This window comes from Salvia splendens, unplaced genomic scaffold (genome assembly GCF_004379255.2).
Source record: "Salvia splendens isolate huo1 unplaced genomic scaffold, SspV2 ctg586, whole genome shotgun sequence".
NCBI classification, from domain to species: Eukaryota; Viridiplantae; Streptophyta; class Magnoliopsida; order Lamiales; family Lamiaceae; genus Salvia; species Salvia splendens.
In genome coordinates, this window is record NW_024599246.1 from 1 (window position 1) to 25,033 (window position 25,033).

Sequence of the window (25,033 nt, forward strand, 5' to 3'; positions counted from 1 at the left end):
AGGACTGATAATGGCATGGAGTTTCTGTCTGCTGAGTTTGATAGTTTCTGTAAAGTGAAAGGGATAAGAAGGCATAGGACCGTGCCAAGAAACCCTCAACAAAACGGGTTGGCAGAAAGAATGAATAGGACATTGCTAGAAAGGGTGAGGTGCATGCTATTCTATTCTGGAATGCCAAAGAGATTCTGGGCAGAGGCGTGTTTCTACTGCAGCTGATCTGATCAATATGTGCCCATCTTCAGCTATATCGAATGAAACCCCAGATCAGAGATGGTATGGAAGCCTTGTGATTATTCTGCTCTGAAGATATTTGGGTGTGCTGCTTATGCACATATTAAGCAAGACAAATTGGAACCAAGGGCAAAGAAATGTGCATTGCTGGGGTATCAAGATGGAGTAAAGGGGTACAGATTATGGAACCTAGATGAAGTAGGTCAGAATATCATTGTGAGCAGAGATGTGATATTCAAAGAAGAAGAGATGCCATTCAAGAAAAGGAAAGAAGTCTCTGATGACAGCAGCAGTGCAAGCATGCAGAATTTTGAGCTTGATAGAGAATCTGAAAAATCAGACGATGATGAGAATTCTGAGTCCACAGAAAACCAAGAAGAAGGTGGAGCAACCATCTCTCAACCAACTCAGAATATAAGTGATCAGGAGTCACCAGTACAGCAGGCTGCTGCAAGTCAAAGGGCCAGAAGGAATCCCAGAAGAAATGCAGGCCTACCTAGCAGATTCTCAGACTATGATATGAGTTTCTTTGCTTTGTGTGTGGCAGAGGTGCTCATGTTCTCAGAACCCTCAACCTATGACGAGGCCATGAGTTGCAAAGAAAGTCAGAAGTGGATCAAGGCTATGGAGGAAGAAATAGAGTCCCTACTAAAAAATGGGACTTGTGACTGATCCAGGGACTCAAAAGCTGATTAGTTGCAAATGGCTATTCAAGAAGAAGGTAGAGGTGGGGGAAGTGGAAAGCATACGTTTCAAAGCAAGGTTGGTAGCTAGGGGATTCACACAGGTGGAAGGCATTGACTACACAGAGGTGTTTTCTCCAGTAGTTAAACACACTTCTATTCGGATTTTGTTAGCCATGACTGCCCATTTCAACTGGGAGCTGCATCAACTTGATGTGAAGACAGCATTTTTACATGGGGATCTAGAGGAAACGATCTATATAATGCATCCTAAGGGTTTTGAGAAGAATGGAGAAGAGAAGAAAGTTTGCCTACTGAAGAAAAGCCTATATGGGCTCAAGCAAAGCAGCCGGCAGTGGAACAAGAAGTTCCATAAGCAGATGGAGTTGATGGCATTTGAGAGATCTAGCTTTGATAGCTGTGTATATATCAAGAGAAGTGGAGATCTGATAGTTGCCTATCTACTGCTATATGTAGATGACATTCTACTGGCAGGATCAAGCTTAAGTGAACTGCAGATTGTAAAAGAAGAGCTCAAGCAAAAGTTTGAGATGAAGGATCTTGGAGAGGCAAAGAGAATCCTAGGCATGGATATTGTCAGGAACAGGAAGAAGAAGGAGCTGAGGCTGGTTCAAGCTGAATACATCAAAAGGGTGATGAAAAAATATCAGGTGATGAATGCAAGATCAGTCTCTACTCCATTAGCGGGCCATTTCAAGTTGAGCAGAGAGCAAGTGCCAAGGACAGATGAAATCAGGAAGGAGATGAGCATGATACCCTATGCAAATATAATAGGAAGTGTAATGTACTTGATGATATGTACAAGACCGGATGTTGCTCATGCCATAAGTGTGGCTAGTAGATACATGGCTGATCCGGGTAGAGAGCATTGGGCTGCTCTGAAATGGATCTTGAAGTATCTGAGGGATCTGTTGTGACTGGTTTAAGGTTTGGTGGTGAAGCATGGTCTGAAAAGAATGAAGTCCTTGAAGGTATTGTGATTCGGATTATGCAGCCAACTTGGATAACAGAAAATCACAAAGTGGCTACATTTTCACCTTATTTGGCACAGCAGTCAGTTGGAAATCCAACTACAGCCAGTGGTTGCTTATCCACAACCGAGGCTGAATATATTGCTCTGACAGAGGCTGCAAAGGAAGGGAAATGGTTGCAAGGAATCTTGGAAGATCTGGGAATGAAGCTGGGGGCAGTAAAGATAAACTGTGACAGCAATTCTGTGATTTGCCTAGCCAAACACCAAATGTTTCATGAGAGGTCGAAGCATATTGATGTGAGGAGACACTTTATCAGGGATGAGATTCAAAGTGGGAAGATCAATGTGGTGAAGGTTCCTACTGAGGAGAATGCATAAGATATGTTGACAAAATCTCTGCCGACTTCGAAGTTCAAACATTGTTTGAAGTTGGTTGAGATTGTGGAGTGTTGAGACTTGTAACAAGGATTGAGAAGGGAATCTAGATATTGATGGAGCTTTGCAAGGACAAGGTGGAGATTTGTGAATGTGTGTCCATGCAAACTATCATTCTTGCATAATCAAACTATCATTCTTGTATCATCAAACTATCATTCTTGCATAACTCAGCTTTCACAGCAAGGTGGAGATTTGATCGAGTGATAGAGCCGTTGAAGCTCAAGGAAGGGATCAAGAAAGGAAGCAGAGGAAGCTCGGTTTTTGGGAGCTGGAACTAGCTGTTGGAAATTGGCGGTTATAACTAACTTTGGGAAATGAAGTTAGTTAAGTTGTTTTCTTCTTTATCTCACATATATAGCTCGATAGGTGTTCAGTTGTAAAGCAGAGGGAGAATACACAATACACATACACAATTAGGAGATTATTGCTCTAGCTTGCGATTAGTTTGGAGTGATTGAATTGTGCGTGTGAGTTCATTGTATTTGAGAGTTGTTCATCAATAAGATTCCGGTCATCTTCTCCGTGGACGTAGGTGGTTTATCACCGAACCACGTTACATCGTTGTGTGCTTTATTTTCTCGTATTGAGTGAGTGTGAGATCGGAGGCATCACGACCCAACAAGCTGCTTCCAAAACTCCCAAAGATATACTGTATTTAATTAAAGTGGGAAAGGAAGCTTACCAGGAACATTTGATGTATCAGCAGTCTGTACTGTAGGAGAGGGAGCAGCAGGAGTAACTGGTGGTTGCATTGCAGCTGGCGGAGAAGGACTAGAAGGTTGCACTGGATTCATACCAGACCTTTGGACCCCTGAATTGCCCACTGGCATGAATCCTGTAGAAGGTGGGGTAGGAGTCATAACCTGGGACATCACTTGCCCAGTAGTTGGCCCCACTTGAGATGTGTTAGCACCATATGCTGACATACCCGGAGCACCAGCTTGATAACCAGGATTAGAAGCCCCCTAAATAATAAAATTTGTGCGCACTAAGAAATGGTGATTAACTTAGAAAGAAAAGGAGTGAGAATTAAGGAGGCTAGCATACTGGATATAAATGGGAACCCAAAGTGGACAGCTGCTGATATTGCTCTGCATTTCTCAATAATGGAGGGTTTGCGGGAATAAATTTCGCAGGAGGCTGAGCATTAACAGGAGGTGGAAGAAAGTTTCCCTGCAACGATATTGAAAGCAGATGTTCTCTAATCAGATTCCAACTTCACTACAATAACCCAAACATATATGCAACTCTACAATAGAAACAGAACCACACTGGACTCACCACTGGAGCTGGAGTTTCAGGAGAAGGGACAAACATAGTAGGCGGAGGTGTATTAGACTGTGGAACTGGCTGATAAACAGGAGGAGCATTATAAGTTCTTCTGTACGAAACAGCAGGTGACTGCTGATAATTATCACCATACTGATTGCCCGGAATGATAGGTTGGATATGAGCTGCTCCAGTATCCTGAGGAGGATACAATGTAACATTGTCTAAGATAAGAACCATATGCATCAACCAAATTAACATTTTAATCAAAGCAGGATGCAATAATATAAACCTGATAATGATGTTGAGAAGTGCCAACACCGCTGTAACTATTATCATATGCTGCTCCAACTTGCAATTGACTATTATCATAAGTTGCTGTATTCACAGTCTCTTTCTCTGAAATATAAAATATGGGGCATAAAACTTAGAAGGTTGTGATGTTTTTAATAAACAATTTACTGAAAATGGTGTGGAGTGAATTATACTCCCTCCGTCCACGAAAAATAGTCTCATTTTGCCATTTTGGGATGTCCACGAAAAATAGAAAGTTTATCTCTTACTTTAACCACTTTTTCTCCTCTCTCATACTTTACCTATTTTTTCTCCCCTCTCTTTTACTATACCAATTTCTCATTACTCGTGCCGTACACAAATGGGACTATTTTTTGTGAACGGAGGGAGGGAGTATTAAATATTGCAACTGGTTAACACTTAACAGATACTATTTGTAAGAGCAACTAGGAATTCAACAATAATTTGAATGAGCATATAAAGATGAAATAGCATAACCACAGACCTTGCTCAGTTGAACGAGCAATACGATCACGCAAGATAGTAATTTCAGTTGACAATTCTTCAGTCCCCAGAAGATTCAAGTACTCCATTGCCGTAGTTAAAAGCCCTTGACTTGCTAATATTTCAGAATATTTCTCAACTAGCTTACACAGTGAATCACTAAATCGCTTTTGCCCAGTAGCCAAAGCAAAGATGATAGTCTTCTCCATTAAATCCTTCAAAGATAAAACTATAACATGTGAATTCATCTTTCCACTGAGCTTAGACCCTTATCAAATAACACTAAGTCAATGCAGCTTACCTGGAGACGGTCTACATAGGACTTTCCATCATGTTCTGCTGACAGGCTCTTTGACCAAATTTCCACAGTTTTGTCGATGTTTCCAGCACAAATATAACATAGTGTCGCAGCAGTTGTATCACCAGATGACATAAGTCTAGCAGCAAGAGTGTCACATAATAGGGTCCACTCATCTGTCTGTGAAAACTGGATAACAGCAAACAGAGACCAGAAATAAGACATGGCAGATTTCTTTTTTAGACTAGCAGAAAAGATTCGCTTGTGGAGTTAAACCCTTTGATATGCTCCACATAGAATACATGTGCACAAAATGCTGACAATATCCATAAAAGAGTCATTCATGACCAATACCGTGTAACAATTTTTAAGGAGATTAATAGGTTGAATTTTTTTTTTACAGAGCACTCAATGAATGAAATCTAAACTCGTAATTTATAACATGTGACCCCTTATTAGTATTTGTTAAGTATTTTAAGATGCAAATTTAATCATTCCGAATGCATCTAGCGATGTATTCTAGAAAAATAAAAAATCACACCACATTTCTAACACACAGCATTTGATAATGCCATAATGACAATGATCTTCCATAGACAAGCTTCAAAGGCCTAGACTACTAGTTACCATTTTAGTTTCAGATCATGAACATTGAATGGCTACCTTATCACATCAAATGGATGCAAATATAGTAAGAGAGATCTTATGTATATTTCCAGACACAGATGTCAATCATGTCATCGTATACACCTCTGTAAAAGAGCACAATCATTAAGTTTTATAACATGTTATCTGCAAATTTCTCCACTTTTCGAATGTGAGTTCTTAATCACGCTATAGATTAAGCAGAGTAATACAGTATAATGCCTTGACAACCAAACACTAACCTTTCCTACTAAAGAAAAAACAGTGACCCTTAAGAATCAGAGTACAAAGGCAGACAGCAAGTAGAAGCTATTTGGGTCTTAAATCTCAAAAGAAGTACAGAATTTAAAATTTGTTTTACACAAATAGGCTGGATGTAACCACAATTTAGGGGTGTGTAATGTAAACTCCAATTTTGTTTACAGGAAATGATAGACTTACAGTACAAAAGAGAGCAAGGGTTTCCTTCCATGATTTCAGAGGTCTGGTGTTTGCTATGCTCATTAAGTCATTGTTTACCATTGCAGAAACAACCTGAAGCAACTAAATATTAGTCATTCTACAAAAATAATAAAAAACCAGCAATGTTAACAAGAATGACTCCCCACCTTTAGGTAGGGAGAGAGACTTGTCCTGAGGTACTGGTCACGTGTGCTCTCCCACAATGAAACCCCACCAACGTGCGCAATGACCAAGGCATCTGCCAATCTATTGGCAGAAATGCACTGTGCAACTGCCCCCTTATAGTCACCAACAACTAAAGCACGTTGGACAGCATCATCAAATGAAGGATCAGAACTGTCCTCCCGTCCGTCAATTTCTTGATGGGATTCTTTTACTGAGTCTCCAACAACTTCATCCTTAGAAGTAGCCACAGGTGTATCTGCCTTGGGGCTAGGTAGATTGTTAAAGAAATCTTCCCCATTGTCAGTTGCAAATAAGGCAGATTCTTTGTACCCAGAAACACCTGTTTTAATTGCTTTACTCTCATCAAGACTAAGAGCATCGACATGCTCAGTAACATCATTCAGTTCAGAGTTGCTTTCTTCGATAGGCGGACTGAAACCAAGATGGGAAAGCAGCCTTGACCGTGCAGTTCCATCCTCATTGAACATAACCTTCATGAAGCCCCATGTTTCTCTTTCCTCTTCAGATCTGACCAGGAAATAATAGGTGAAATATAGGCCAAAGAGTAACTATGCATGCATGCCATATTAACCTGAAGCATGCTGATGCTACCAAGTCTAGAATGAAGAAGACATACTCAGATTCTTGAGACTTCCTTTCACATAAAAGTTTAAGAGCTGATCTATCCCCATTTTGTATTGCCGTTTCAAACTCTGAAGATCGACTAATCAAACCATGTTCAGTGACCAAATTGTGCACAAAGATCTGGATGTACAAAAGGCTGTCAGAGAGTGTAATATATGCCAGCAGAAAACTATAATGCTGTAAGCGTACCTCTGAAGATCCAGTAGAAGATTCAGCCGAATTAAATGAAACAAGCTTCCCACCAAAGCCAAATGAAACTCCAGCTTTTCGCTTGTACCACTTTGGAGCCCTCAGAGGTGCTATACAGGAACACAAGACATTGCACATAAGACTAACCCAACACATAACAACAGAGTGCAAGGTAAAACAATGTAGAACATTTTCAAGATAATACTACCTCCGTCCCTTAAAAATAGAAACTTTCTATTTTGGTAAGTGGACCCTACAATCCACTAACACTAATTCCACTACATTTTCTCTTCCTCTCTCTTACTTTACCCATTTTCCTCTCCTTCTCTCTTACTACCCATTCTTCTCTCTTACTTCACCGATTGTGCATTAAAACCCGTGCCGTTTCAAAAGTTTCTATTTTGCAAGAAAGTTGAGTCACTTCTTTTTGCACTCGTTTTGAAAAAACGTAATAAATAGTTAGAGTGGGTGAATAGTAAAGTAAAAGCGAGAATAATGTAGAGAAGACTCGTTTTGAAAAAATCGAATAAATAGTTAGAGTGGGTGAATAGTAAAGTAAAAGTGAGAAAAATGAAGAGGGAGTACCATTTAAAATTTGTGATAAGCCAATCTTAATAATAGGGCATCATGACCAATCAAGGGGTAAATATGAAAAGGTATTAGTAAATGTAATGACCCAAACAAGTGTACATTATAAGACTCTTTACTTACTATTCAATGTTCCCCGCAGAGAGATGAATCACACAATGGTTTTGTTATCTAAAGAATGAAAGTTACCTGCACCAAAGTCAGCCTCACCAAGACCATATCGGCCAGCACCCTGCAGTTGACAGATAATAATTGGTATGGAGTGAAAGGCGGACTTACCATATACATTTGCTAATAACAATGATGACAGCAGAGATAGCAAATAAACAAAGATAAATACTTCATGTGACTAAGAGACCATCCTCCAAAAAGGCCATATTAAAAATAGTTGAGCAACTACTCGTCAAGAAAAATAGTCTCATTTTTCAATTTTGGTCCATCCACCAAAATTAGACCCATTTCTATTTAAGGAAACTTTATCACCACATTTTCGCTCTCTCTCTCCTAGTACCCAAATTTTCTCTTTCTTTTTCCTACTTTACAAATTGTGCACTAAAACTTGTGCCGTCAACAGATGGGACTATTTTTTGTGGACGGAGGGAGTAATACTAATAACTAATCAAATCTAATGATGCATATTAATATCAATACTCCTGTTGTCAAAACAGCCTTGCCCACAAGGATAGAGTGGACCGACCAAGGGGACTCATATTCATGCTTGAGAACATGAATCAAAGTGTAGATATGCTGAAACTCCAAAAGAGCAATGGGCGTGAGCAATTTGAAGGAGCACAATGGATACAATGGAGGCAGCGATAAAGATATGATTTTGTCTGAGCAGAGGCTGCGGCACAAAGAGGCACCACTAGTGTTGTTGGGAGCGTGGGGCGCACAGGGGCGATTAGGTAAAAATCTGGGGTGCAAGGCAATGGGCCGCAGGGGTGACAAGGTGCGCGCCCCACGAATCGAGACACACTGTGTTCCGATTTAGTCATTTAAGGTTGGATGTTATGTAATATTTTGCAGACTTAGATGTTATATTTAATGAGTTTGGAACCTTTTTCCAAACTCACGCCAAATTCAAAATTTGCTCCGATTATGTAACCACTAACCAATGCATACACAGAACACCAGTAACCACTAAAAGAGTTCCATGATAGATGAGACACAAACTAACCTCAATGTTATACAGGCTGACTTTCCCATCAAATGAAGATGCTGATATGACTCCAGGAATTTTCGGATACCAGTGAACATCAAAGTTCCAGTTGGTTCCAGCAGGTAATTCAGCTACAATCTACAAAAAACATTATGTTGAAACTGTCATGTGTTATAGAGCTACTAAAACTAACCCAGGAAAGGAATCTGCATGAAAAACTATAATGCTTTATTTAAGTAAACATAGATAATCAAAACTCGCCTCTCCAGATATTGTGTCCCAGCAAATAGTGCGATTATCTTTGGAACAGGTAAGCAGATTAGAGCTGTCAATAGGGCACCAGGACATAGCGATCACGCCTGTTCACAATGATACAGTCTAATGAAAATTTACCAACAAGTGTACATCAAAAAGTCTCTATCTATCAGGCCTTATCAAAAAGGTTATTAGGAACCCAAGGAACAAAAGAGAAATATCCTGCTCATAGAAGCAAGCATCTAAGAAGACCTATTTCCCAGTGTGAGGTGACCATCAGAATAGCTTACTAAGCCATCTGGAAGCCATACAACTTCAGAAGCTTGATTTCAGACCATAACAAACCATGTTATAATATAATCGAGAACTGAGAGATCACAATAAGGATGAGACAGATTAGAAGCCTATTGAAAACTCAAGTTAGGACAAAAGTTATGAAATGTCAGACGTGAAACTCGGATAATTTACCTTTGGTGTGTCCTACAAACTCTTTCACTGGAGACATTATATTGCGCACATCCCACATCTGAAAATGACAAGCCGCAATCAACAGACACAAATTTAAGCAGCCTTTGAGAAAAACAATAATGTGCCAAACTGCCAATAGATAATGTAAGGACAAGTATTCCTTACTTTGAGAGAAGGCGAATTATCTTCATCAGAAGCAACAATAAGCTGAGTTGCAACATCGGGATTCCACTGCAAAACAGAGCACCTCCTTCTAACTGAATCTGAGAAACTGCAAGGGCATGGCATACAAAAGATCAGCAAAAAGAAGAACCTAAAGGACATCAGTCAATTGCTCAAAACGCAACAATGAAACTTAAGTACTTAACATTAACTCAAATGCAGACAACATACTTTATAACTGGCTTTTGCTTCCTCAGATCCCACACCACTGAAATACATTTAATCCTTGTCATTCCAATGTATAATGTAGATTTGAGAGAAAAAAAAAATCCATTAGAAGGGCATCGTTTTCACCTGTTGTCCCATTATAAGAAGTGGATGCCAGGATCTTCTCAACCATGCTGTTCCAGGACAAAAACGAAATTTCACCTTGTGATGCAGACCCACTACCCTGTTAACATTTCAAAAGGTTGAGTTCTCGTTCCCAATTCGGGTGTGGAAATAACTGACAAGAGAAGCAGCATAGTTTAAAACCAATATGCCAAAAACTTTTTATGACTAGAGATCAAAAGCAAAATCTATCTGAGAGAATAGAAAAGGCAAAATAGAAATGGAAAAGCTCGATAATATAAGTGGGGTCAGTGAAAAAATTATTGTGGTGTACACATGTTTAAAATGCAATCATAAGAAGCATTCCACAAAGTAATATTGCATCATACACAATTCGGTTTCTATCCATCTTGAAGAAAACAACTTTGTATTGAACTCAGTGTTAGCCACAGTTCACAGGAACATTCTTTAGTCTTGGTAAGAGGGGAAGGGTTAAGGCGGATGCCAGATTCTTATACAAGAATCAACATGCACAGGTGTATGGCTATCCCAAATTTCCAATAACAGGAGTTTAGTAAGGGAGTGCAAGACAGAAGATCGTCTAGCGGAAAATATTCAAACTGGATCTATATGTCATTAATTTATTTCTTTTTATTTTCTTTTTTACTTTTTCATTTGGGAAATCAAACTTTTTTAAGATGGATTTAATTGATTGTCAGTCAGAAATTCATAATGCTACTCTTCAATGAGACAGCTACCAACAAGGCTACAAAGCAGATTTTTGCTCTGGAGAAGCATATGAAGCCTAATTTCTGTTGGATAGAGGTAGTTCTTTTTTCTTCAAATAAAATAGTTCTAGTTTGCACCAACAAGGTAAATGCTAGTCCAAAAGACACAATATCGGTGAGTCAGCTCTTAGTGAATTTTTGTAGATCAAGAAAACGTTACTGAGTATTCATTAGTAAATCCAGAGAATCTATTACCTGCCCAAGAATTGTGGTGTTAGATGACTCACGATAAAACTGTGGGGTTTTATATTAAAATCTCTGCGTCTTCAAGTGGTCTCAAATTTATAAAAATTAAATATTTTGACAGAACCAGGCTACAATATGATACTAATTTATTACACAATTTTAGCCAATTTCAGTAAGAACATGGATCTGAGCCGTTGGGCTTTCAAGAAAGACTATTTTGGGTGCATACAGTTTGCAAGCAATTATTCACCTTTCTCTTGAATGGACTCTGCAGTACATACATTCCAACATAAGAACATATAGACAAGGAAATCTCATTTTTTTAGCACAGAACCATCAAGCATTTAATAGATATGAATTACAGAATTCCCCTACAAGTGCTACAAAGAAAATGGAAGACCAAAAAACACATGATTTATACAGACAATCACAATATGTTTCATAAATTTCTTGTTTACCACATAATTAGTTTAAGGACCTTAATGGTGCTAAAGCTAATCACTGCATACCTTCAGTGCCGGAAAATGGTTAGGCTCTAATGGTTTGGTCAAATCCCAAATAGAAATATCACCTTCATCAGCACCAGAAGCAATAAGGTGTGGAGTAATAGAATTAAACTCCAACCCCCGAACCTGAACCAAAATTAAAAACCACCGAGATATCCACCAGTCGTATAATTAACATGGGATTCATAAAATGCATTAATAATATAGAACAAGGACAGTAGGAACTCACAGGTCCTTTGTGTCTTGTAAGATTTGTGACCAATGTATTCTCACTTGTATCAGAACCTTCTTTACTGGTGTCAGAAAATCAATAACATAAATGATATAAGATATAAAAAAAATAGAGGTAAAAAATACTCCTTAATAAACAGAAATCAGGATTTCTAAGCCAAATGAATCAAACTGTTGCCAATAATATTTATTTTCTAAATCCGGGAAACATTAAAAAAGCACAACCAAAGAATAGCACAGCCAAGCCAAAATCAGTATTATTAGTAGTTCTTTTTTAGAATGTAATGTTTTGCGGCAATCGTTGTTGAAAATGTTCATATTCAAAATTTCTTGAAACAGCCCAAACAAGATAGAACTATACAAATTCATTTCAAATGGTATATATACCGTCTAACTTCATGAAATTAAGCAATCAAAACACTCGTCACAGTAATCACATGCAAGCTGCATTGAATAAAATATATCACCAACCACGCGATCATAAAAAATGCAGCCATAATCAACACCCCAAAAACAAAAAAAATTGGTAAATGGGGACAATTGAAGAGAAGAGGGACCAAAAGAAAGTAAATAAAATTCACCAGATCAGGGGCTTAGGATTCCAAAGCCCAATGTTGCCGTCGACAAGACCACCAGCAATGAGACCGAGCGGATACTCCTCCGAATTGGCGGAGGCTTTCTGCCACGAAATCCGATTGAAGCGCTCAGAGCTGGGAATAGTGCCCGCCATGATCAACTGTCGATCGTCGGAGACGAAATCAAGCTCGAATATATCGAGATTGGCAGTGGAGCTGAATTGTAGATCCACGGCCCCCGCCATGGTCCCGGCGGCGATGTACGCACCGTCGGGTGAGAAGGCCGTCGAGGCCGATCTATTGACAGACTTTATACAGCCCGCCATTGCAAAAATGTATGATCTGTCAAACGAGATGCAGCTAGTTACATAAATCAAAGGGCTACAGATCTAGGTTTATGGGATAATTGAGCGTCGATCGAGGGAGAGTGAGAGGGAATTTTCTCTGTATGGGTTTGTTTATGTTGATTTTGTATATTTTTAGGTTTCGATTTGCCTTTCTTCTCTGATCTTTCTGTGTTGGACTTCGATTTTGGGGATATCAGAGTGTAGAGTGAGGAGGGAGGGGTTTCGCTACCAGGAAAGGGTAATACGGGGATTTACGTCATTTTAGGTGCGCCGGAAAGACGAAACTGCCCCTCTCTCCCATGTATCAAAAATGAAATTACGATTTTCTTTATTTATTGTTCCAAATGAAATTAGTCTTTACAATGTATTTATAATTAAAAATATATAATTGATAAAAATAGAAATAACATTCCAAATATAGACTGATAAAAATTAAAATCTATAGTTTCAGTCAGATTTAAATGATAGTCTTCTATTCATATTCAACTAATAACTGAACCATCATTATACATAAGTCACTCACTCTATTATTTTAGTTATTTTGTATTCCACCTACATGGTATACAACTATACATAATACAAATTGAAATTATAAAAATAATTATGTATATATTTAAGCTTATTTCTTAAATGGACGAGATACTGGATTTAACATTGAGTGGGAAGTTTTTTGAGTATTCATTCATATAGTTCACTAAATTAGTAAATTTTATTATGATTATAAATTTCTTATTCGATTAAATTTTAGTTTACTAGATTATACAAAGTAGGTGTGACCTAAAAGTTGAAACTTGAAACCCTATAGGATGGCTCGATTGAGAGCATCCACTACGCGTCCTGCGCGCGGCTCGCGTTCCGTCCCGGAGGGACGGTTCCGCCGCGGGACGCGTTGCAACCCTCGTCTCGTCCCGTAGCCCGCATCCGCGAGACAAGGGACGCGCCGGCCCGTCACGCGCCCGGGCGACGTGGCGCGCCCCCGATGCATGCGTGACGCCCACTCGCTGGCCAGCGAGTGGGCGTCGTCACGGATGACGCAATAATTCATTTTTTTAAAACAAAATCGATTTTTTTTAAAAAAAATCGAATTTTAATTAAAAAAAATTTTCAAACGGTAATGTTACCGTTAATTTTTTATTTCTTTTTTTTTTTAATTTTATTTATTTATTTACTCTATAAATAATCATATTTCATACTCATTTCGCACACAAACACACATCTATTCCTCTCAAATCCTCTCTATCACTCCAATTTCCATCTTAAATCAACTCAAACAAATTGATCATTTTGAGCAAATGCGTCAATTAATGGAAAAATCACTTGAAGAAGATCGACGACGAGAGGCGGAGGAAGCCGCGCCACCCCCACGACGCTCCAGGAAGTACATCAATCTGAACCGGGAGGAAGCCGCCGCACGGTTAGTACGCGACTACTTCTGCGATAACCCGATTTGGGGAGATACTACTTCCGTCGCCGTTTCCGCATGAGTAAACCACTATTTCTCCACATAGCGAATACTTTGGCGGCCCGGGAAGAGTTCTTCCGAGAAGGGTTCGACGCGGTCGGCCGTCCCAGCCACACGACGCTGCAGAAATGTACTGCAGCCATCCGTCAGCTTGCGACTGGACAAACGGCCGACATATTCGACGAATACCTCCACATCAGAGACACCACTGGGCGCATGTGCTTGCTCAACTTCTGCAGAGGCGTCCGGACAGCCTTCAGTGATGAATTTCTCCGGAGGCCAAGCACGGACGATTGTCAGTTCCTCCTCAACCTGCACGAACAAGTGCACGAATTCCTCTGGATGCTTGGCAGTGTCTATTGCATGCACTGGCAATGGAAGAATTGCCCGGTGGCTTGGAGGGGGTCCTACACGAGCGGCCACAAAGGCACCCACCCAACCGTTGTACTCGAGGCCGTTGCCGACTACCGGCTTTGGATCTGGCACGCGTACTTCGGGGTCCCTGGCTCGAACAACGACGTAAACGTGCTCCACCAGTCCGATCTCTTTACCGAAGTTTTGGATGGTAAAGCGCCAGCCATCAACTTCGTCGCCAACAACCGGCTGTATAAAATGGGGTACTATCTCGCCGACGGCATCTACCCGAAGTGGCCGACCTTCGTGAAGACGTGCGGCAGGCCTGCGAACCCAAAGCAGGCTCTTTTTGCGCAGAAGCAGGAGGCTGCGCGCAAGGATGTGGAGAGGGCGTTCGAGGTTCTCCAAGCGCGCTTCAACATCATCAGAGCCCCGGCTCGTTCCTGGTTCATGGAGAGCATGGTCGACATCATGTATACGTGCATAATCTTGCACAACATGATTGTCCGAGACGAAGGACCCGATGCGGGAAATTGGTTCGACCCCGAATCTCCCGGAAGCTCAACCGCAAGTAGTCCGCCGCGAAGTGGAGCGCATCCGTCTATACAAGAACGGTTGGCTATTCGGGCAAGGACACGCCACTCTAGCGCCCATACCCAACTCCAAGAGGATCTAATTGAGCACATTTGGGGAAACTTTGGCGGAGAAGATTAAATTATGTCATTTTTTGTTTTTTTAGAATTTTAATTATGTCTTTTTTTCTTTTTTTTTTAAGTTTAAGTTGTAATGTTGTTTTAATTTTAATGAATTGTGTTTGTTTAAATTTAATTGGGTTGTAAAAAAAAATAAAAAATGAAATTGAATGAATAGTAATTAAGGGACGGAATAAGGGACGGTTAAGGGACGGAGCGTTGCAGGTTCCGTCCCTTAGTTAAGGGATGGAAGAAAAAAGGACAGTGGGGCCCTCAAACAGTGGTCAAATAGTAGTTAAGGGACGGTTTAAGGGACGGTATAGAGACAGCGTAGTGGATGGTCTGAGATACATAAATGCAATTATGCTGTATATTATATCAGATTGTTTGATAACTAGTTTCAAGACTTTAATAAATTTTAATAAAATGAATAAACTACAAAACTAAACTTATATAGTAATATGTCGAAATCTTCATATTGACCTGATCGACAAATTTCATACATCGATTAAACGAACAAGTTATGAAAATAAACGGAAAATTAACTGTGATCATAACTAACTTAATTCAAATCTTCATTTACGTACTACAAATTTAAAGATATTTTTCATCTAAAATGCTCACACATTTTATATAAATAAGGCTAAAAATATAATAAATGTGTCATGTGTAGAAAAAGAGACAAAAGAAGAAATTATAAAGTTAAAATATTCCATAAAATAGGATTGCTTTTTCTTTTATAAATTCATTGTCAATTATTCATTCTTATATTTTTAAAAAATGGGAATAGCAGATAAAATTAGTGCAATGTCCATGGATCTAACCAATATGATCATAACAAGCATGTACAAAACTATTTACAGAAGATCAATAGTTTAGATCACTAAATTTTCCTCTTTGTTTGCACATTCATAACACTCCTTTAGATGTATACTGTAATAATTTACTAAAGTTCAATAATTTAGATCCCTAAATTTTCCCTTCTTCGTATTTACTTGTATAATACCGTTGCTAAAATAAGTTATTTTTCTTCCACTTCTCAAGGCACCTTTTACACATTTCATGATATGAGTATAGCTGCGGAATATTCTCTTATCTATATTATTTCATATATTATTGATTTAGGAGTATTATAAATAAGAGTCTTTATTATCTTTTGAATTCATCATTGAAGAAATACAATTTATCTCTTTATCGTCTTCTACTTTTCTCTGCAATTTACTTTATCAAAAACCCTAGTTGAACGATAGTTGGCTGCTCGACGGGAGGATCCCACGAACGAACCAACATCTTCTCCGCAATCTCTCGCAGTTATCTCTCAATACGAGTTTACTTGTATCATCTGGTGCTTTCATTGACTCGGATATGGCGGTGGTTCCGGCAAATCGAATTTGGCAGGTACGGTGGCATTGCGGCATCGTACAACGGTGCCGCGTCTAGAGGGTCAGGTTCGGGGCGCGGATAGGACATCAAAGAGGGCCCTGTAGCACAAAAGGGGGGAGCCGGAATCAGGACCGGCGTTGCCTGTGTTGCTACGAATCTGCGAAATTCAGCAGCGGTAAGTGAGGATTCCAGTTTGCTGATTGCAGCTGTTATCCGCTCAAGCTGCGATGCCAAAGCATGGGTTGATTGTGACATGATAGCGGTGAATCGGAGGATGAGAACCGGATGAAAGCACCAGATGATACGAGTAAACTCGTATCGGAGAAAAATGGCGAGAAATCGCCGGATAAAGGAGGTCCGTTCGCGGAAGGAATTCCGTCGAGCAACCGATGAACAAAGACGGAAAAGTAAATTGCAGAAAAGTAAAAGACTTCTTCAATGATTAATTCAAAAGATAACAAAAACTCCTATTTATAATACTCCCTAATAGCCTAACTTAGTGATCAAGAAATAGGAAAGATACGCTAAATCATTAATATATGAAATAATAGAGATATGGGAATATTCCGTAGATATACTCGTATCATTTCACCTCCAACTTCAGCCAAGAATTGGTATCTGTTGCAAGTGTCATCAAAAATATTAAACGCAATAATAAAGGCCAGAAAATCATGTTGGTAAAAAACAAAAAATATTTCAAAAGCAAAAGTCACACTTAGATTGGTGAGCTCTGTTACACTTGCACAAGTAAACGTTGAAGTGAACTAAATAACACTTCCTAACAATGCTAAAATCCATTGACAAACCAAGATTGGCGGAATAGAACTGGCAACTACCTCTTTCTAAACACAGATGTTAGTTCATGAGTAGAGAAGGTCTGTAGATGGCGTGGCGCTGGGCGATCTCAATGCGCTCTCGAGGGTCGTTCATGGTTTCATCTCGCAAGGCTTGAAGAATCCCCTCACACGCCAGCTCCCTACCAACACACCAACAATCAGATTACATTGCTCGATGAGCTACTTGCAAGATTCAACAGACTTTGTCCCTACCTCACTATCAGTATTTTGTACAGTTTCTGCAAGATTGGACAGAGTTCCACTGGTGCAATGTGCATCTTTTCACTAGGGTGCATAATATTTAAGCGAGACTGACTCAGCAGCTCGTAGAAAGCTTTTACGGCTGAAACGCCCTGCAAACCATCACCAAACTCATTGGAAAGTGGAAACAAATGGCTGCCACGTCTTGTATGGCAACGAAAGGGGAAAAGAAATAAATCACATGATAGTGCTACTAACTCTAACAAGACCGGGAATTCAAGTTGAAAGAGCCAGTCCAACATTTTATTTGCTGACCATAAGTATACATGGTTCTGTTGTGAACCCGGCTATTGAGGTAAACTATTAGCAAAAATGCTCCCGTTTCCTAGGTTCACACGCACAGTGGTATGCTTAAAAGGTTTAGTCATGTCGTAAGAGTAAAACAATGTATTATGTAGCATTGCAAAGACTCTCTGAGGCTATGGAGCTCATGGAGTATAAAGAATTAGATTTGTTCTGCAATCAAATAATCGAACATCCAGAGTATAATCACAGATGGTCATGAGGAGATATCAGCATCACTAGTTAGGAAACTTAAAATGCGTACCTGAATCATTCCCTTGCCTTTTATACTGTCTCCCATTTCAAGGTTTATTTCACCTTTAGCCAGCTTCTGACCATACCATGCATTACGACCCTTCAACAACGTTACATAAGTATCAGCCAATAGAGGACCTGCAAGCCTCTCAGGTTCCTCTGCCAAAAGATGGGTGATAAAGATCATCTCTGATGTACAGTGAGCAAAATACACAGACTTGCTTGTTGCACTCTCGTTAGTTAGGGCTGCAACCATCCCTGCCAATTCCAAATAATACTTATAAATCGTTGGTCATGAAAAGATCTAGAATTGAAAGAATAAATCATAGAATATTCTTAAAATGCAGGTAAAATATGACAGCAACTCGGCACAAGTACTAATATTCCTAGATCCCGAATGAGACCAAAAAACTAGAAGCTCATAACCCAAATTCTTCTGCAAGTTGTGCAATTAACATCATCAAAGGATCATTCAGATAGTGTCATCTACTGATGAAACAAAGAAGTGGTATTCTAAGATGAATGAATGGAGAGCAAGTTTATTAAATTCAACAGTGTCTTAATTATAGGGAATCTGAAGCACAGTTTTAATTTGTCCGCTCCATTTTATTTTTAAATACTGAAAAAGGAAACTTACCAGCTCCAATTGCGTATACATTTTTCAAACCCCCATAACTTCATGAGTAACAAGGTCACCATTATCCCAAACAATGAAATGTGGCTGTCTAAGAAACTTCGCCAGTGGTTTTCTCCATTTTTCAGCTCCACATATCCGAGCATTAGCATATTCTTTGTTGTAGATCTCCGATGCAATATTAGGTCCTCCAAGATATAGAATATTTTCCATAGGAATCCCAGCTGAAAATACTGACGCACACATGAGAAAGAGGGAAAATACACTTAATGCAAAATGAATATATAAACCCAATGCAAGACTGATACGGATGTTTGTTGGAGGGGAGAGGTTTGGCCAGAATAATAGGGAAGTGGTTAGAGGGGAAATCCCAATATTATCTCGCCTGATTAGTTAGTTCAATTTCAGAGATTTTATTGTTATTTTTAATTATTGTAGATTTGTTTAGCCGCCTATATAAGGCGGGTCAGTAGGAGTAGCTGATCATCTTGGATAGATCATTTGTAATTGGACGACTTAGTCATAGGCCTCTGCGGAGGAGTGTTCTTCATTATTCTTTTTGCAATACAAGTGATCGAATTCCATCCATTACTAGCCTTACGCTTGACAAGTCGTATTTCCGTGCACCTCTCGTGCTCCCTACCCCTCCCCTCGCCTTTCACTCCTAACAATTGGTGCGGTGAATGATGGTGAACTCTCGTGCGGACACGCGACTGGATGAATTGGAGAAGGCGACGTATGATTTGCAGCAGGGTAGACTCTTGTTGGACGCGGCAGTGAAGGAACTGAATGCTCAGTTCCGCCGCACTGATGACCAGGTAACAGAGATCCGAACCGAACTGACCGCCATGCTTCAAGAGATGCGCGCGGGTTTCGGTTCGCTGAAACTCAAGGACACTTCCGACCCCGACGACGGATCCACATCAGCGAATCAGGGGTCAAAGACGACAACCGCTGGTGGTACTTCGGCGTCACCCATGCCCACCTTCGATGGCTCGGACGCCCTCGCTTGGCTTGCACGGGCGGAGCAATACTTCTTGATCTCGGGAACCGCCTCCGAGGACCGGGTGGGCGTCGCAATGGTGGCTTTGGCAGGCGCTGCCCTGGTACCAGTTGTTGCGACAGCGAGTTCCGGATCTGACGTGGGCTCGGTTTGCAAGGGAGTTGATGAAACGCTTTGGCGGCAATGGGGCGTTGAATGTATATGAAGCATTCGCCGCAGTACCATCTCCTCCCCGTCCACCTACACTAGCAAAGGTGACAGCTCCGATGTTGTCCTCTAGTCCGCCTACAACAGCCAAGGAGAATACTCTACACGCCATCCAACAGCCCCTACCTATACAACAAATGTGCACACCCTTGACAGTACAACAACCCATTCCACCTCCAGTTTTGGTGCCTCCACCATCTCCTCCCAGTCCACTTACACCAACAACTCCACCTACACTAGCACCAGTGACAGCACCGCTGTTGTCCACCTCCGGCCCTTACATTCTGCAGTTTCAATCTCCGTTCTCGTCCTTGCTGTGATGTTTAGTTTCCGCTGCCCACCAGTCCACACCTATGGCGGTTTCCTTTCCAGGATCTCTATTTTCATTGGCAGGCGCTCCATTCTCCTATCTGGTCATGCTGCGATTCCTACATATAGTTGGCAATCTTCTATAGTTCGATGCTCTGGCTACTACTCGAAAGCATGAGTTTGAACCTCCACCGGTCAGAGTGATGTATTGAATTTTAACATAGCCTTGAGGACAAGACTGTTTCGAGAGCGAGATAGTTGATACGGATGTTTGTTGGAGGGGAGAGGTTTGGCCAGAATAATAGGGAAGTGGTTAGAGGGGAAATCCCAATATTATCTCGCCTGATTAGTTAGTTCAATTTCAGAGATTTTATTGTTATTTTTAATTATTGTAGATTTGTTTAGCCGCCTATATAAGGCGGGTCAGTAGGAGTAGCTGATCATCTTGGATAGATCATTTGTAATTGGACGACTTAGTCGTAGGCCTCTGCGGAGGAGTGTTCTTCATTATTCTTTTTTGTAATACTAGTGATCGAATTCCATCCATTACTAGCCTTACGCTTGACAAGTCGTAATTCCGTGCACCTCTCGTGCTCCCTACCCCTCCCCTCGCCTTTCACTCCTAACAAAGACATGTAGGAACGAATGTTTATCGCCTACCAAAATACTAATGCAAATGATTCATCAGCAGGCCGCATAGCATAATAGTTTCAATAATCTGCACACGTCCATTTTTTCCTTTGCTTTTTTCCATTTCTCACAACGCAAAAATCAGCAGTGCAGCACACAGGCTTACATTCTTATGGGAACATGTACGAATCTATTACAGAGCACATAATCTGTACTGCATAAAATCAGTAATATACACAAGTAAAATCACCAAGCATTAATTTTCTAATTCACCACTGGCTATAAACCCTTTCCACTATCGAACTCACACAAATCCATTCATGTATAAATCTAGCAGCTAGTATTATAGCAAGCAGTTTTAAAAGTGGATCATATCAACATGGAATCATATCTCACAAACTTAACACAACTGCATAATCATCATATACAACATTAATGAATCGAGGAAGCAATCTTACTAGCCCGATTAATCATCTGAGTCGGAGTAACTATCCTAGGTTCTGGCTCCAACTCCGCCTCAATACCCTTCGCCAAAGAGATGATAACTGGCGCACTAATCCGTTCCTTCCAATACCTACTAATCTTTTCAAACACCTCCCTCGTCTCAGTCGATGGCAATCCATTGATAACGACATCAGCATCCCACACAGCCTCCTGCAAGTTAGTCACAACCTTCATAGGGCAAAGTGGGGTGTCAATCATATTCAAGCAAAACCCATCTTTCAAAATCTCATCCGCATACAGAATCCGATCACCCAGCCTACCCTCCACGTACTTCAAATACGCGCATCGCCTGAGCAGCCTCCGCAGCACCTCCTCCCTCGAATTGATCACCTCAAACAGATGCTCCGCCGTGGCCCGATCAACAGACCTCCCTGCTCTCCTCCATATCCTAATCTGCACCTTATCACGGAAACCCCCATACGCATCTTGCAGCATTGCAGCAAACACACTCCCCCACGCCCCCGCCCCAACCCCCACAATCCTCAACGGATCGCCCTCTGATTTCCCAAACAAACGACGGATTTCATCAATCTTCTCCTCAGACAAACCATTTGCCACATTAATTGGCGTTAAACCATTACTACCATCACTAAGCCCCTCAGCAGCTCCCACCATTTTCACTCAAATCAAATTACAACTTCAACTACTACTACAATCCAATCAAAATGCTGAATTAAACAATATCAAGCGCCAATTGTTCAACTACAATTGAATATAAACAATCAAATAAGAAGGGCACGCGGTTTTAATTTTGAATGTGGGGTTTTACACCTAGAGGCGATGACTAGCGCCAATCAGATGAATTCGGCACCGCATTGACATGGAGAAACCGACTGCCGCCTACAAAATTGTAGAAGTAAACGGAGTAATGGATTTCTTTCTCACGTCAGTTGGAGATCATGTCATTGTCGCAAAGTAACAGCATTTATTGAAATTATCGAAAAGTTGGGACTTGGATAATTCCGTCAAATGAAAAGGAAAACTTTGGTGAACTAACTCCACCAAGAAGAGAGGTGGGATTAAACAAGAAAATGGGGAAAGGGAAACAATCTGCGTTGTCTTTTGCTGACAGTGTTGAAATTAAGGCGGTGGTTTGCCTCCTTTTCTTTTGCTGGCAGTGTTGGAAATTACGCCCGACATTTCTTGATTAATAGGAGTATTAGATTTTACGAATGATAGTGTTTTAAGTTTATAGAAAAAAATGAACACTGCCCGACATTTCTTGATTAATAGGAGTATTAGATTTTACGAATGGTAGTGTTTAAGTTTAGAGAAAAAAATGAATGTAAACATTTAGGGCATTCAACATTTAGGGCATTCACAGTGGGCGCTCTAAAGTATGCCCTATGCACCGCCACATCAGCATTTTATCCTCCTGTCCTTCCACCTCCAGTGGGACGCCCTAAGGGGCGCCCTATAAGTTTTATTATTATTTTGTTAATTAATTTAAATGTTTTCAAATATATAAATGCAAACTAATAAAAAAATACAACGATTAAATAGAAATGGCAAATAATACATTGATTAAAAAAAGTTACAATGGTTATAAATAAAAAAAATTGACTATTCTATAAAAGTCTCAACTTCTGGCTCAACTCATCGATCAACCCCTTGAGGTATTCGGCTCTGGTCGGATCCGTACACTTCACAAGGGTGTTGTGCGTATCCAACAACGTCCGCGCCATCGAGGTCGTTGCCAAATCCGAGTAGGCAATTGTCGCCGGGGTCGGAGTCGGGATCGGCGATGGGGGGCGGCGGCCGAGGAGGATGTCGCCTTCGCCTTCCCCTTGTTCTTCGCAGCCTTGACGCCTATGGGACGCCGCCGGGAGGATATCGGTGTGTCGGAACTCTCTTCCTCCGTGCACGTCCGGTTGAGGTCCACCGGACGAGTTCCGCTTTCGCTGGTCGTGTAACCACCAGTGTCGGTGGTCTTCGTCCTCTTTGTAGCACCGGTGTGCAAAATCCCGCCTTGGAACTTCTGCTTGTTCCTCCAGAGCGCCCAGATGCTGAAATGCTTGAAGTTGCCGTACATGGACTGGTACGACAACAGCGCTCTATCGCGCACGTCACTCAAGCTCTCGCCGCTTCCCTGATCCCTCGAGCACTTCTCGTACTCCGCCGCAAACAGGTTGAGTTGCTTCTTCACCTGATCTCAGTGCTTGCGGAGCTGCTCCCTTTGGCGCTTGTACGCGAGCACTTCTCGTACTCCGTCGGGGTCGTACTACGTGATGTCGTCGAACGACCGATATTCGCCAGGTTGTGTACCCGGCCACCGTGCGCCATCTCCAAATATCGGGCTACCAGGACTTGAGTATCCATCGGAATCCATTTTATAGCGTAATTTGAGAGTTGAAAAGTGAATCGAAAAGTTACAAATGAAATCTGAGGATGGAATATTTATATAAACAAAATTTTCGAATTAAAAAAAAAAACTAAAACGCATTGCATCGTCTGCGCCATTGTCCGCGTCGCCCACAGTGGGCGGACGATGCCCTATCGTCCGCGCTTCGTCCGCGGACTAAGCTTAGGGCGTGGACGACGCATCGTCCGTCGTCCGCCCCATTGTGGATGCTCTTAGGGAAAGAAAGAGATTTAAATATTTTAATTAGAAAGAAGAAGTAAAAGTTTGCGTGTATTTGTGGAAATAGAAATATGTGATCTTAGAGCATCAGCAATGGCGCGGAATTCCCAAAAACACCTCCTGCCACATCATACGGAATTCCCACTGCACTGCCACGTCATAAGGAATTCCCACTGCACAGTGGCAGACATCCCTAATGACATCCCCAAGGACTTCCCACAATTAAAAAAATTCACAAATTCACAAATTAAATAATTTCTGGAAGTAAGAAATTTACGGAATTAAATAGTTGGCACGAATACGGAGAAAATGCAACCACTTTATTTAAAAAAAACATACTTCATTATAAAAAAAATACATAATTACTAAAAAAAATATATTATTAAAATAAAAACCGGCTTCTCACTTCTCGGATTCCCCGTCGCCGTCCCCGCCGCCGTCACCCCCCTCGCCGTCACCGTCTAACATGTCTTCGAACCCCAAATCGCGCCGCATACTGTTGATGAGAGGTTTAAGCGACCGCTTGTAATTGGGGTCGGTCGATTGGCGACATTAAACCATTGCACGTAACAAGGTTTCATGTGCCGCGATGCGGGCGGATGAGAGGTTCTCGGGATCGTTTTGGGCTGGTGCTGCCGATTGGGCCTCGGCGGATCCGCTGGTGCTTCCCCTCGCCATCCGCAACACGAACTTTTGCCCAACCGGGCGATGGCGGTGGGCCGACGAAGTGGGTGTCGGGAACTCTGCCTCGGCGGGGGGAGTTCCGCGGAACCGACACTGCTACTGTACTCTCCGGAGTCGCTAATCTTCGTCCGCTTCGGCCAGCCAGATTCAACACCCACAATGAACTTGGCTGAAGACTGCACCACAAGAAACACCGGCCAATATTTGAATTCCCGAAGCCCAACTGAGTGTCGGGGAACTGCTGATGAGACAGGAGCTTCACATCCTCGGTAAACATGCCGCTGGTTGCCGAGCGGAGGTTGTTTGTGTAAATGCCGGCACATCGGTTGAGCTGCCTCTTCAGCCGATCCCACTGTTTCCGGAATTGCTCTCCGTTGTGAGCCTATATGCAATTTCTCCAGCTAAACTATAATTTTTATAAGCTAACTGTCATTTTATCCGCTTAGATTATCATTTTATAAGGTAAAAGTATGATTTTATTAAACAAAAATGTCATTTTATACACCAAAAATACATATCATTCTATCGGCTGAAATTATCATTC

The 25,033-nt window shown here is 41.1% G+C and overlaps 1 protein-coding gene and 1 pseudogene across 1 annotated transcript; both read right to left on the bottom strand.

Annotated features, from left to right (window-relative positions):
• Positions 1–2,990: 2,990 nt before the first annotated feature.
• LOC121790691 (protein transport protein SEC31 homolog B-like) lies at positions 2,991–12,624 on the bottom strand. Its single transcript, XM_042188833.1, has 20 exons — positions 12,072–12,624; positions 11,489–11,552; positions 11,263–11,385; positions 9,804–9,900; positions 9,681–9,717; positions 9,453–9,558; positions 9,288–9,345; positions 8,826–8,923; positions 8,583–8,702; positions 7,595–7,637; positions 6,818–6,927; positions 6,621–6,748; positions 5,965–6,511; positions 5,798–5,890; positions 4,715–4,900; positions 4,415–4,628; positions 3,908–4,014; positions 3,628–3,813; positions 3,394–3,519; positions 2,991–3,311 (listed from the first exon to the last, which is right to left on the bottom strand). The coding sequence occupies exons 1-20, from the start codon at positions 12,389–12,391 to the stop codon at positions 3,006–3,008; spliced, it is 3,069 nt and encodes a 1,022-aa protein (XP_042044767.1). The 5' UTR covers positions 12,392–12,624; the 3' UTR covers positions 2,991–3,005.
• A 4,373-nt stretch (positions 12,625–16,997) lies between these two features.
• LOC121790690 lies at positions 16,998–22,388 on the bottom strand (annotated as a pseudogene).
• Between the last annotated feature and the right edge of the window lie 2,645 nt (positions 22,389–25,033).

Bases quoted from the DNA above. Each gene is read 5' to 3' on its own strand.
- LOC121790691 (XM_042188833.1), bottom strand. From the start codon at position 12,391: ATGGCGGGCTGTATAAAGTCTGTCAATAGATCGGCCTCGACGGCCTTC. The intron at 8,703-8,825 runs GCGAGTTTTGAT...TGTTTTTTGTAG, and splicing joins GGGACACAATATCTGGAGAG to ATTGTAGCTGAATTACCTGC. The intron at 4,901-5,797 runs GTAAGTCTATCA...GCTGTTATCCAG, and splicing joins CCCTTGCTCTCTTTTGTACT to TTTTCACAGACAGATGAGTG.